The sequence below is a fragment of the Poecilia mexicana genome, unplaced genomic scaffold (genome assembly GCF_051168715.1).
Source record: "Poecilia mexicana isolate PSO_F unplaced genomic scaffold, ASM5116871v1 scaffold_2, whole genome shotgun sequence".
Taxonomy (NCBI): domain Eukaryota; kingdom Metazoa; phylum Chordata; class Actinopteri; order Cyprinodontiformes; family Poeciliidae; genus Poecilia; species Poecilia mexicana.
In genome coordinates, this window is record NW_028263371.1 from 42,530,504 (window position 1) to 42,542,785 (window position 12,282).

Genomic DNA, 12,282 nt, shown 5'->3' on the forward strand with positions numbered 1-12,282 from the left:
TGTCTCATTATAGACCAGACCTCATCACAGTTAGGTGGTCGATTGATGACATCACCTTAGCCACGCCCACTTCCGACAGGAAGTCACCTGTTTTTTCTACTGTATGTCTGACTTTTACTCTCTAAGTCATATGGGTTTCATGCTTTGCAGACTGACATAAAATGACATGAAGATGAACTCTGTAAATGCCTACTGACCCGTGGAGGCGTGGCCAGATGGCAGTCCCTCGCCATATGCAAACGATCATCTCTTATTCACACACGCATCATCCCATTTGCTCCAGACTTTTTATGAGTGACACTTGTGAACCTCTAAGGAGCCCAATAGAGTTTAATTGCAATTTGACTCCACTGCGCACCCAGGTTAATCAAACACCTGTGTCTCCTTGCGATATCAGCTGATCTACACCAGATTTTTGTGCATTGTCTGGGAGCAATGTCGAACATGACAGGTGACTATCTTCAGGGCGGGTTTGGCAGCTCCTTGAGAGCAAGGCGGTGGCTGGGGGTAGGCGGTGGCTGGGGTGACATGGTGCTGAGGGGAGGCAGTGGCTGGGGGGAGGTGGTGCTGAGGGGAGGCGGTGGCTGGGGGGAGGTGGTGCTGGAACATACGCGGTGGCTATAGGCTTGAGCGGCGCTTGGCTGCGAGGGCCGCTTGAGGCTCCGCGGAGCTTTAATTTTTATTGCTCTCCACATCACGATCTTGTCATTTTGATACATAGTGTTAACATGTGGAGCAAACACCTGCTACATTTGTTAGATGCTCTTGTGAAAAAGTGCTTTTTTTTTTTTTTGCCATTCTGATATTCATAAAGGAAAACTTGGACTTGGATTATAACATTATGTAACATAATTAGTTAGGCTATTTTTATTGTAACCAAAAGAAAATATTTCTCAGTATTCTTTCAAATAGATTGACACTCTGGCCCAACAGGTGAGCGAGGGGCAACACTGTAAAACTCTATGCTCTATACAGTTGGAGTAAACCTCCTCCACCCTATTCCTTTGTTCTGGCACCTCACTTAAATTACTTCAAACTGTTGGACCTGTACGATGGAGGTTTAACTTGACGTTTTCAAAGAGAGCTTTGTGTCTTTTTCAGCAGGAACTTGAAAAAGACTTTTGCCAAGGTCATAATGTCAGCCAGTGGCTGCTTTTATGTGTAAATATGTTGCTGTTGATGGCCCCCCACTGCCCTTGATAGGGACCCACTTTATTTCCTCTTGCACTCATGCAGATAAATCTTAGCTTTCCCCCCTGCGTGTGGTAGAGCACCAGACCTACCGTGAAATGTGAGACCAAGGTCATACGAATGACCCAGAGGACATGTACCGGAGAGCCTTGTAAAATACTTTTAAACTCTGCTTTAAAAGGCTCAGCTGGTGTAAATTGCATTCAGATACAGAAAAACTTTATTAGTCCCAGGAAGGCAGCATCTGTAGCTTAACCATAAACAAGCCTGTGTTCTCACACGCTTAGGCATGTTCATGGTAAACAGCGTCAGACGTAGAGAAGGAAGAAAAAAAATACAGATGTTTGCAAGTAGATTAGCAAATGGCTAAAGTGAAACCGAAATGCACACTTTGACCCAGATCTGAATCAAGTTGTTCAATAATAAAAACCATGTTCAAAAAATGTGTTTTGTTCCTCTAGGAACCCTTGGTGTTGTTACTGAGGTAACAATTAAAATCCGTCCCATGCCAGAGTATCAGAAGTACGGCTCTGTGGTGTTTCCCAATTTTGAGCAGGGTGTTGCCTGTCTTCGAGAGGTGGCCAGACAGGTATGAAGGGCATTGTTTCTTTATATTGTTCTTTGTTACAGACCTGTATGTCACCAGTTCTTTTTAACGTTTTACTTTCTTAATGATGTTATTGTTAATTTACATTATAATAAGATAACCTGATCTAAACCTTCAACCTGAAATAACATCTGCATTTTTTTTGTTATATAATGTTTTTTTTATGTATTTGAGCTTTATTTTGCTTTCCAGAGGTGTGCTCCAGCATCTATACGGCTCATGGATAATGAACAGTTTAAATTTGGTAAGTTTAGTTTGATTCTTCATAGTATGCTCTAATCTGACATTTTTCAAGTATGTTATTCATGCCATAAATACTGTATTTGATCACTTTGACTACTTGTGTGTATGACCATCCAACACTTGAAACCAAATGCTTGATTAGATGAGAGGATTTGTGGCCTAGGCATTTTGTCTTAGGTTAAGTGGGAGGCTTTAAAAATCATCAAAGATATAAGAAGGAAATTGAAAGGAAGCTTTTTTTTTTTAAAATTATTTTCAAGATGTTAAGTTAGTGGTTCTTATGGAGAGACCATTAACAGATACAGGAAGGCTGAGTATTTGTTTTATCCTTTTGCGCTTTAATACATCCTTTGCAACAGTGCTCGCTGGATTTAGAAATGTTGGCACCTCTTGGAAAATCTTAGTTAAGGTAAAGAAATCTTTTGGAACACCCATTAAGGTTACTATACTAGCAATGCTAACTGTGCCATCCATAGTGGGAGTATAAGGCGCTAAAAGCAGCTTAAAATGTCATCTTTGTTTTAAAATTCGGAAGCCTTGTTTTACACCTTTGCTTTGTCACTCATGGTCTGAGGCGACCCCTGTTATGAATAATTGACCTTTCATGGCTAAAAGAATTATTTTAGCTGGTTAAATCATGCAGCATTCAATCTCCAGATCAAAAATTAGTAATACATTGAGTTTTTCCCCAAGAATTAATTTTGCATTAGCCACTAGGCATGTGCATCAGTCAGCCTTATCTAGCTTGGTTTTAAACTAGTTTTAAGAAAACTGCTGCCTTAAAGATCCAGCGTTCCACTTTGATACCTCAGTAGTTACTCAGAATTACCACAAAAACCAGCTCTGTAAATTTGGTCAGAGTTTAGTGTGTTGAGTTATTCTTTATATCTTTATTTTAATTTGAGTTTTCTCAAACTTTTAATTCATGTAAATGTATGTTTTAAAAAGAGAGTGCTGCAAACATTCATGCCACTTTCTACAGCTCCAAATTGTTAATCTGATTATTGTATTTGCAGCAAAACCGCAGCATGTGTACGAAATGAGACCAGGACTGAAGGCATAATGACAAATAACCTGGGCCAGAATGAAGTAGTTGCTCTGTTGAAGTTTTATGATGTTGTTTCCTGAGGTCTTGTGGAATGCATCTGGCATTACCGGAGATCTCTGTAAAGTTCCCCCATCCCCAGGGATCTCATTATCTCCCCTGTATTTCCACTTTTCATGGAGTAGGCACTTCTTAGCATTAAGTAGGAAAGATGAGGTGACCAATGGGTTTTTTTCACACTCTTTTTTTTTTTGTTTTTTGTCTTTATATATTTATTTTTTGACCCCTACTTCAAACACAAGGCTCTCTTCTGCATTCATTGGTTTTAGTGATGTCCCCCCCTACTTTTAATAATGCTGGCTACAAATACCTGACCATTGACATCACCTATATATTTTTGTACGCTACATTATTTAATTTAATATTTTTTTTATATGTTAACTAAAACATTCCGTCGAAAGAAAGGAATAAATAAGAAACCTAGAAAACCCAGAGAAAGGAGGTAAGCAAGCTTTTGCTTATGCGTGCATCATTTTGTGTCTGGATTTTTGAGTATTTAATTAACGACTTTGATAGCTGTGAGAGACCCCAAGACCCGCAATCAAATTTTGGAATGGAAACAATTAGGACACTAAGTGATGAAGAGACTTCGGCATGGGGGGAAATAAATGAACTGTTAAGTCTCTGCGACATCACCCATGACTTCCCTGCTGTGATTGATAACCATCCCATCGGCCCCCAGCCCCTCATTTTCGCTTGTCCACAGGCGCTTTTGTGCGTCCGATCAGGAATAAATCAAAAAGTGAGGGTGAGGAAGACTGATATCACTGCGTCAACCTCACTTCCCTTTGGAAACTGCCTGATTTATAGTTGCTGTCGCCGGCAGCTATTGGGCCTGTTATGAAGTTATTCAAATGTTACTATTTATATTTCCTTTTTTTTTCTGGTTGAAGCCCAAATACATCAGACCATCTCGGCCTCTCCGAATGGGAAACGATGCAGCAGAAATACTTTGTCTAAAAATCAGACAAAGGTCAGTTTTAGTTCAAGACTTAGAGAATTTTGAGGTCAAATATGTAATCTCCGTTTTTTTTAAAACAAGCTTTAACAGCACCAGTGCTGATTTTGGAGGATTACAATTTCTCTAAGATTTATAGTATAGAGAGAAAAACGTTAACTATCTTAAACTATTATTTTATCCCTTATAAAATCATTAATTATTTACATTAAATTCATAAATACTGGTGTTGACTGACTTTTTTTTTAAGCCTTCCTTCGTGAGCAAGGACTTCCTTACCAAACAGTGTTAAAATTCAGCAGAGTTTCTGGGCTTGTTTTTGAGTTTGCAGCTGTCATCAGTCTTGGACAATTAACCTGAAAATCCCAGAGAAAACTTGATTGTTTTTAGTGTCGGATTTACATTTATTTGCTTTTTTTTTTTTTTTTTTACAGGTCATGCCCTGAAGCCACAAGTATCTTCAATTTTCACATCATTTCTGGACGGACTAAAGAAGTTTTACATCACCAAGGTAAAAAAAAAAAAAAAACACACACACCGTAACTTCTTTTTCTGTAAAAAAGAAGGAAAAAAAAAAAACATTCTCCTTTTTAATTTTCAGTTCAAAGGGTTTGACCCTAACCGCTTGTGTGTGGCCACCCTGCTGTTTGAAGGACCCCGCGAGAAGGTGCTGCAGCACGAGAAGCAAGTTTATGACATTGCAGCGAAATTTGGGTGCGAACACTTGGTCTATTCTGTCCTTTTAAATGTATTTAAATGAGGAGGAACACACGCCACGTCTCCCTCATTGCAGGCTAGAGGAAGGAGTAGCAGTGACTTGGTTTAAAAGAAAACTGTCACACACTTCGGTGACGCAGTAGGTTGTATCTGTGTGGACTGTTGAGTCACCTCTAGATGTCCTCTTTCCAGCACAGTTGTAATGTTAAAGCGAGTCTGCTGAGGGAAGTGATAGTAGAGCAGCAGTCCCCTGAGGACAGCGCAGAGAAAGATGACACAGCCTGGTAGTCCTCAGCTGATATGATTGATCATGTTACTGAGCAGCTGGGACTTCCCACTATAGAGGAAACCACTGTCCCAGCCCCGCTTTTTAAAACACCGGCCTGTTCAACTAGTTCAACCTAAAGTTGCTTTCGCATGTTCAAGACCTGAGTTTGAAGTTGAAATTAAAAAGGAATTCTTTAGCTACAACTTCCTATTTAGTTTTTAAGTAATAGCAGACATTGCAGTTTAAACAGACAGGCTTGTCTAAATATTTTTTTAATCTTTCTATTTAGTTTTCTTTTTGAAATAAAACTCCTCCTCTTGGAATTTATTTTCTGTTACCTTTAATTTGTTTTCAGCAATTTCTAAGAGTCTCTGAAGATTCAACAGAATTTATTCAAAATGTGTTTCTTTACCTAAGGTTAAAACAAGACAGACAATGGAAACTGAAATTTGCTGCTTCTAATGGAGCTGATTTATATTTATTTATTTATTTGTTTTGGGGTTTTTTTATTAAATAATGGTTCACAGCTTAGATATTGAAGAAATAGAGCAGTTTATGGAATCACAACATCTGCATCTGCTGTGTAATATTTATGCAATATATACTGTGGATGACTGATGATGCAACAATTATCACATACAATTGAGAATTGTATACTAGGTATATTAGATATTAACAATAACTTTTAATTGATGTTTGACCAAAAATGTAAATTTCCTGCCACACCGTGTCTCTTGCTGAAAGGTGTATTTTATTAGTCACATAACCGCATTATAGAAATCTGTTTTAATGAATTCGTTGTCAAAGTACGGTATGTATAAAAAGTCCACAAAGAAGATAACAGTCGACTCAGCAGTTGGCTCCTTCTTATCCCTATAAATGTTTTGCACAATATTTGGAAAAAAAAAAAAAGTATAGTGAAGATGTAAAATGACCCCCCCAAAAAAACTGCTTGCATAAATAGTCAGCTTTTACTGTAAATAAGTGTGATGCATTTGGTATTTACCATGTACCTTCAGTTTTTAACACATTCCAGTCATCAACCTTATGAATGTCAAAAACCAGACTTTGTAGGTTACGTGGTGTTAAAGCTATACTTCACCTGTCAATGATTTCATCTTGGACGATGCTTATTTCTAACATCCTTCCTTTCTAGTTTTACTCTGCTGCCTTGTGCTCAGACTTCCAGGCTTCCTTGGATCATAGAAAGCTATTAAAGCAGAAAAGGCGCATCAGTCTCATGTAGCATCCTCTCCATAATTGCATTATTTCAAAGAAATGGTGAACACCCATCAGATCAAGTATCAGTGATGGATTACTTGGGTTAGGGCAGTAAGGAATGCTTTCCTCTGGTGTAAGGAAACAGGAAGACGGGTTAAAAAAAAAAATCAATATAGCGATTTTCTAATGAGCTCGGCCTGATTAGTTTGGATGGTAAATGAAAATGTGATTACCCACAGCCGGTGATAGATGTGTGGCTGACCTGTGGCGATGCGTGGAGCGCAGCAGCATTGATCTGTACATTGTTGGAGTGACGAGCTCCAGGACAGCTGCTGTGAGGGCCAGCAGCCTGAGCAACAAAGCTTGAAAGAAAGGAGCGGTTAAATATTAACCATGTTGTGTCTTTCTAGGGGCCTGGCAGCAGGAGAGGACAATGGACAGAGGGGCTACATGTTGACCTTCGTCATCGCTTACCTCCGGGTGGGTCGCCGCTCCGGCTTTTTCTCCGTCTGAGCTGATGGGCAGGGAGGCTGAGGGTTGACAGCAGATAGGATAGAGAGTGAAGATGATGGGCTGCAGAATATGACCTCGGGAGGTCCTCCATCAGATCCGGTCACAGTTATCAGTGCGTCTTAATGCCGTGGAAGGAGGGGCGCAGTGGCTCCTGACACAATAACAATAGAGAGTTGACGCAGGTCGGTCCTGAAGGAGGCCGATCTGATGAGCACGGGTGTGCATTTCAGTAAGCGTCTTACTGACAGCTTTATCCAAGGATCTAAATTAGAATTTTAAATGGGAGACAAAAGGGGAACTTATTGGAGGTGTTTTCATCATAAGTAATGTTTTTTGTATTTATGAATTCAAAAAGGTCACAGGAGGGCATGAGTGGCTTCATATCTTTATAGTTTTTTGTCACTTCGTCTTATTTTTTCATCTTATCTTTCAGTCATTAGTTTGTTGACTGATTTGTTCGCTTCTTTGGGGTGAAAAGTTGATGCTGTCACAGTATAATTTCTTTTTTTCACTTGATTCCTGCTGGTCTTCCGTTCATTCTAATTACAGGACTTCTGCAAATCCAAATAACAACAAGCTGTGTTTGATGACATTTGCTTCATTAAATGGAGTTGTATTTGCTTCAGATATTGTTTCCATTAGAGATTGAGTTTATCCAATCATTGAGGTTTTCTTTAGGTTTGTTTTAAAAGGATTATCTTCTATTAAAGAGACACTCTTGGAGGGAAATACAAATGGGGGCAAATTTGTTTACTGGTAAGTGTAAAAAATACCTTAATCTATTGTTACAGCAGCACAAAAGAAATTGGAAATGTTTTGATTAATGAAGTAAAAAGCATTAATATCTTTCTGCTTTTGGTTCATAGCAAGCATAAACCCCAGATAATGAGAAAAAATTAAATTCATTGTTTTTATTAATAAAGCTGCAAATGGTCATTCGATGTTTTTATACTGAATCAACTTAGTTTCCTCACAACTTGGCAATCTTACCACCTCTTTAGCCTCTAAAACATGTCTGGACCGCATTAAACAATGAGTGTCACCAAATATTTTACATTCATAGAGAGTCAAAATTTATTCTAATCCAGAATAGATTAGAATAAATGTATTCCAATCCAGGCGGTTTGTTACGATATAGATACTGTCTGCAGAGATATGGGGAAAATGATAAATTTATGATATATTTTGTATTTCTAGATGGCTCAATATTTGACACTCCTGCTCTTAATGGCTCATAAAACCCACTTATGCCAATAAATAGTATGGCACTTAATTCATCAGGAGCAGACACAGAGGGGTTTTTCGTCTGGGGACTGAGATGGTCATAGGAGAAGAGCTATATTTGTATATGTACCGTATTTTCCGTACTATAAGGCGGGGAAGAGAGACAGAGACTGTGGCGGCAGCGTGTCGGTTGGTCTGTGTTACCCAGAAAGCAGTTGGGCACAATATCGCAACAGCAACACCGTGAGTGAAACAATGACTGGGGCAGCCTACTATATAAAGTACTCAGGGACCACTTCTTTACAAATGTGGATGTGTAATAATAGAGTACGGAAAAATCACGTCCCATATAGGTTCAATACAGGACGGGTGGCAATCCTAACTGTATCGTCTATTCTATGTGCCTTATAATACGGGCCTTATATATGAAAAAAGTTTTAAAATAAGCCATTCATTCAAGGTGCGCCTTATAATCCAGTGTGCACTTATAGTGCGGAAAATATGGTATATATAGATTTATTTTGTATCAGTATAATGTTGAAGCATCCGTTGACAAGCTATTTTCTGTTTAATGGCAGAGTTTTATTAAAATTGAGTTGCCACATGTTCAGAGATTTAGAACAGAAACATACCCACAGGATCACAGATCCTCCACCGTACTTAAGTGTCTGTGAGTTGCTTTTTCACATATTCATCCCTTGCTTCAGGCACAATCCACCTGATGTGTTACCAATGATGTGCTCAATCTTGCTCTCATCTGACAAGATAGATAGTTTTCTGTTAAAGTAAAGAAAGTCATTGATGATTATTTGAAACATAATAGAAACTTTGATCCCTTAAAAAGGTAAAGCATACTTTACAAAAAACTTCATTTATGTTAAAGGAATTGTTAAGGAGACCAACAGTTGTTCCACTACTGAAAACTATTATTTCATAACATAACATAACCCTAACACAACTTTAGACATGTTTAAGCTATATTTCACACTAAATCCCACAGTTTATTTTGACTGGGTTAAACTCTTTTGAAGCGACTGACCAAAGGGTCAAAAAGTAATTCCTGCCAGGTGCATGTAAATATGCTGAATCCATTAACTTTGCAGACCCCTAATGTTAATACTGTATTCTATGCAGGACTTGGGAATGGACTACTACGTGATAGGGGAGTCTTTTGAAACCTCTGTGCCTTGGGACAGGTAAGTGCATTAAGAAGGGCTGCAGGCTTTCCTCTGTTAATTTTTAATGCATTTTGTTCTTTACTCCTTCTGAAAGACCACTCTGCTTTCTTGACGACCCTCTTTCTTTTTCAAATTCCCAGCCTCTCTCTTTGACATTCACCTTCATGTCTGCTTTCTCTAACCATTTAAACAACTGCATCAAAGGCTGCTTTTCCTTCTCAGCTTTACTGGCACGCACACACACAAACACACACACACACACACACACACACACACACATATATATAAAATGACGTGGGTTTATCACCACATGTGCTGTGTGGGGGCGGTGTAACGTGTATACCATGAGCCGCTGATCTTCCTCAGATCCATGTTGTGAGATCTGCAGTTCCAACATGTTTTATTACCCTGCTTTCTCGCACAACAAACACGAGCACGTGCAGCTCCCTGTTGTGTAAGATGCCTGACGGGAGAGACCAAGAGATCAGGCACTGAGGCAAGCATATGTGCCTGGCTCATTAACCACCCTCCTCCCCATCCTGCACAATCCACACCCGGCTGCACATGCTTAGGACTGGCGGCCATTTCCACACCAGTGGGAATCTCTCGCTCAGTGGTCGTCATGTCAGTCAGTCTGTTGTCCTCCTCCTTCCTGGCTTCCTGCCTTTTTTTCCACAAAATTAACCCTTTTTGTGCCATTAATGAATTCATTCATATGGATGTTCTTTACAAGCATAAAGGGCTTAAATTTGGCAGTACGAGAAAAGAAAAGAGCTCTTGAATTTTTGTGTCTTTCACATGAATTTTCTTTCAGGGTTTTGGACATTTGCCGGAATGTGAAGGCACGCATCATACGAGAGTGTAAAGACAAAGGAGTTCAATTTCCACCTTTGTCAACTTGCAGGTAACAAAAAAAAAAAAACAACTTTCTGTGAAAACTAAAGGTGCACAGAAGGGATGTTTATGTGTCACGTAAAACTGTCAAACGAAGCTAGAGATGCTGAGATTTTCTGGCCTTCCCCTGCTGTCGTCCTATAGTGTAACAGCAGGGGAAGTCTTGCTCACTCTCTCGCAGCCTAAATAAACCAGACATTCTTTTAAATAGTTTCTTAAGCCTCTGTTCTTCCTCTGACTTCATTTTAATCACATCACTGATGCTGAAAGTACCTATGATAATTCCTCACTCTGTAACATCTTCCACAACGAAGAGTGTTGCTCAAACTATGACCTGGTGGCTCTTGGTATAGTATGCATATTTTAAAAACAAAGCAAAAAAAGTCAAACCAGCGAGGTTCCTCAAACAGTGGTCTGGCAGCCATTTGTGATTATGTGTGACCCAGTACCACAATTCAAGGATGGATAAAATTTGCCCTAGTGCATTGCTTGAAAAACTATTTTTTGGATCCCATCTTCAGAAAAAATAAAGGTCTAAAAATCTATCTATAATTGGCAGTAGTAGGCCCGAATTCAGGACTTGCGTTGTATGAATATTTTATTATTTTATATTAAACGGGGCCACAAGCATCCAGCAACTTTTATTCAAAAGCAGATTTGGATTTTCTCATTCCTTTAAAAATGGCTAAATACAGCTGAGAGTGATCCATGACCTGTTGATATTTTTTGCCCAAGACTATAGAAAAAAAAAAATCCACGCAAAACATTTGGACATTGCTAGTCCCTTTTTTGGGTTTTGGCTTTACAATGATTCACAGATCCTTTTCCTTCAAAAATCCAACTATCTTGTTTTATTAAAATTATAAGTTTATTATTGAGAACATAATTTAACAAGTTCTTTCAACTTGAGGATTTTGCCCCACTTGTCATAAACAAGTGGGGCAACAAGTAGAACACTTTTTCTGTTAGAAATAAAATGGTACTTCTGTTAGGGTTTTATAGTCATTATATATGCAAATCCACGATACAGCAGTAGCATGACTTATCTTTTTTCCCCCTTCTTGTAAAAATCACTTACACTTCTGTAGAATGTAAAAAATTTCCTCCGGAAATGTTTTTTTCTGTACTCCCGTCCCAGTTGCCTTGATCAGACGGACAGTGGGACAGACAGACGTCTGGCCGGCTGGCTGAGGAGCACCAGGCTGCCGCTCGCAGATTGCGTGCAGATTAAGCCTCGGCCTGATTATGCTGCAGCCATTCATTTCCCGGCTGCAGTCTGTCACATGATTGATTTGTCCATTTAACCTCTAGAACAGTCAGCGTGCCAGGTGATGGGCCATGTCAAATGAACAAGGGCTCTGCACCCTGCGCCTCCACAGGGAGCAGAGCCAGAAAATAAAACCACACGCAAACTGGAGAGTTTTGTTCTAGCACAGCGGCTGTTGAACTTGTTTACAGCACCTGAGCTGTTTGTTTTGTTAAAATGCAATGCAGATGAATCTCTGATTGACTTTCTCCTATTCAGTATGGCAGTGCTTTAAGATTGTCTGTGGTTTCCAGTATGAACGGAATTGAGGTCAAAGGATCACTGGAGGATAAATCAAACCTCCCACCTTCTCATTATCACTATTATGCCTGCTTTGGCAGACAGATTAAAAAAAAACAAAAAACAAATTAAATTCAATTGTAGCCTATTAGAAAATGCAACTGCTAAGTGTCAGTCTAAGATTTTCAAAGTTTCTCACTGAGGAGTTTGTTTAAACGTGTCCCGTTTGTGCAGAGTGACTCAGACGTATGACGCTGGCGCCTGTGTCTACTTCTACTTTGCCTTCAACTACAGAGGACTCAGTGATCCGGTGCATGTGTATGAACAAGTGGAGGTGGGTTCAGCTTTGGTTTCTATTGTATTCTTTCATGGGCAAGTTGTTCCGTAATCATGAGTCAAATGATCTTGGTTTCAGGGTATTTACTCAAAATTTATGACCAAAACTTCTAAAAAAATGTATATATCTGAGTAGTTCAATTACTGTTTTTGTACTGCATAACCCAAGCAAATAGATATTCTCCTATAGGGTTATTTACTCAAGAGCAGAATTCCTTGTTCCTTCAATTGCACCACATTGTGAAGGTCCTGAATTGGCAAAGAGATCCTGATTCGTCACA

The 12,282-nt window shown here is 39.2% G+C and overlaps 1 protein-coding gene across 1 annotated transcript in view; it reads left to right on the top strand.

Annotated features, from left to right (window-relative positions):
* agps (alkylglycerone phosphate synthase) overlaps positions 1 to 12,282 on the top strand; it is a 51,105-nt gene that overhangs the window by 31,545 nt on the left and 7,278 nt on the right. Inside the window, exons 11-18 of the mRNA XM_015001325.2 lie at positions 1,653 to 1,780; positions 1,991 to 2,042; positions 4,539 to 4,615; positions 4,706 to 4,818; positions 6,721 to 6,790; positions 9,182 to 9,243; positions 10,040 to 10,129; positions 11,900 to 11,999. Of these exons, the coding sequence (XP_014856811.2) occupies positions 1,653 to 1,780; positions 1,991 to 2,042; positions 4,539 to 4,615; positions 4,706 to 4,818; positions 6,721 to 6,790; positions 9,182 to 9,243; positions 10,040 to 10,129; positions 11,900 to 11,999 (692 nt within the window). The remainder of the gene's footprint in view (positions 1 to 1,652; positions 1,781 to 1,990; positions 2,043 to 4,538; positions 4,616 to 4,705; positions 4,819 to 6,720; positions 6,791 to 9,181; positions 9,244 to 10,039; positions 10,130 to 11,899; positions 12,000 to 12,282) is intronic.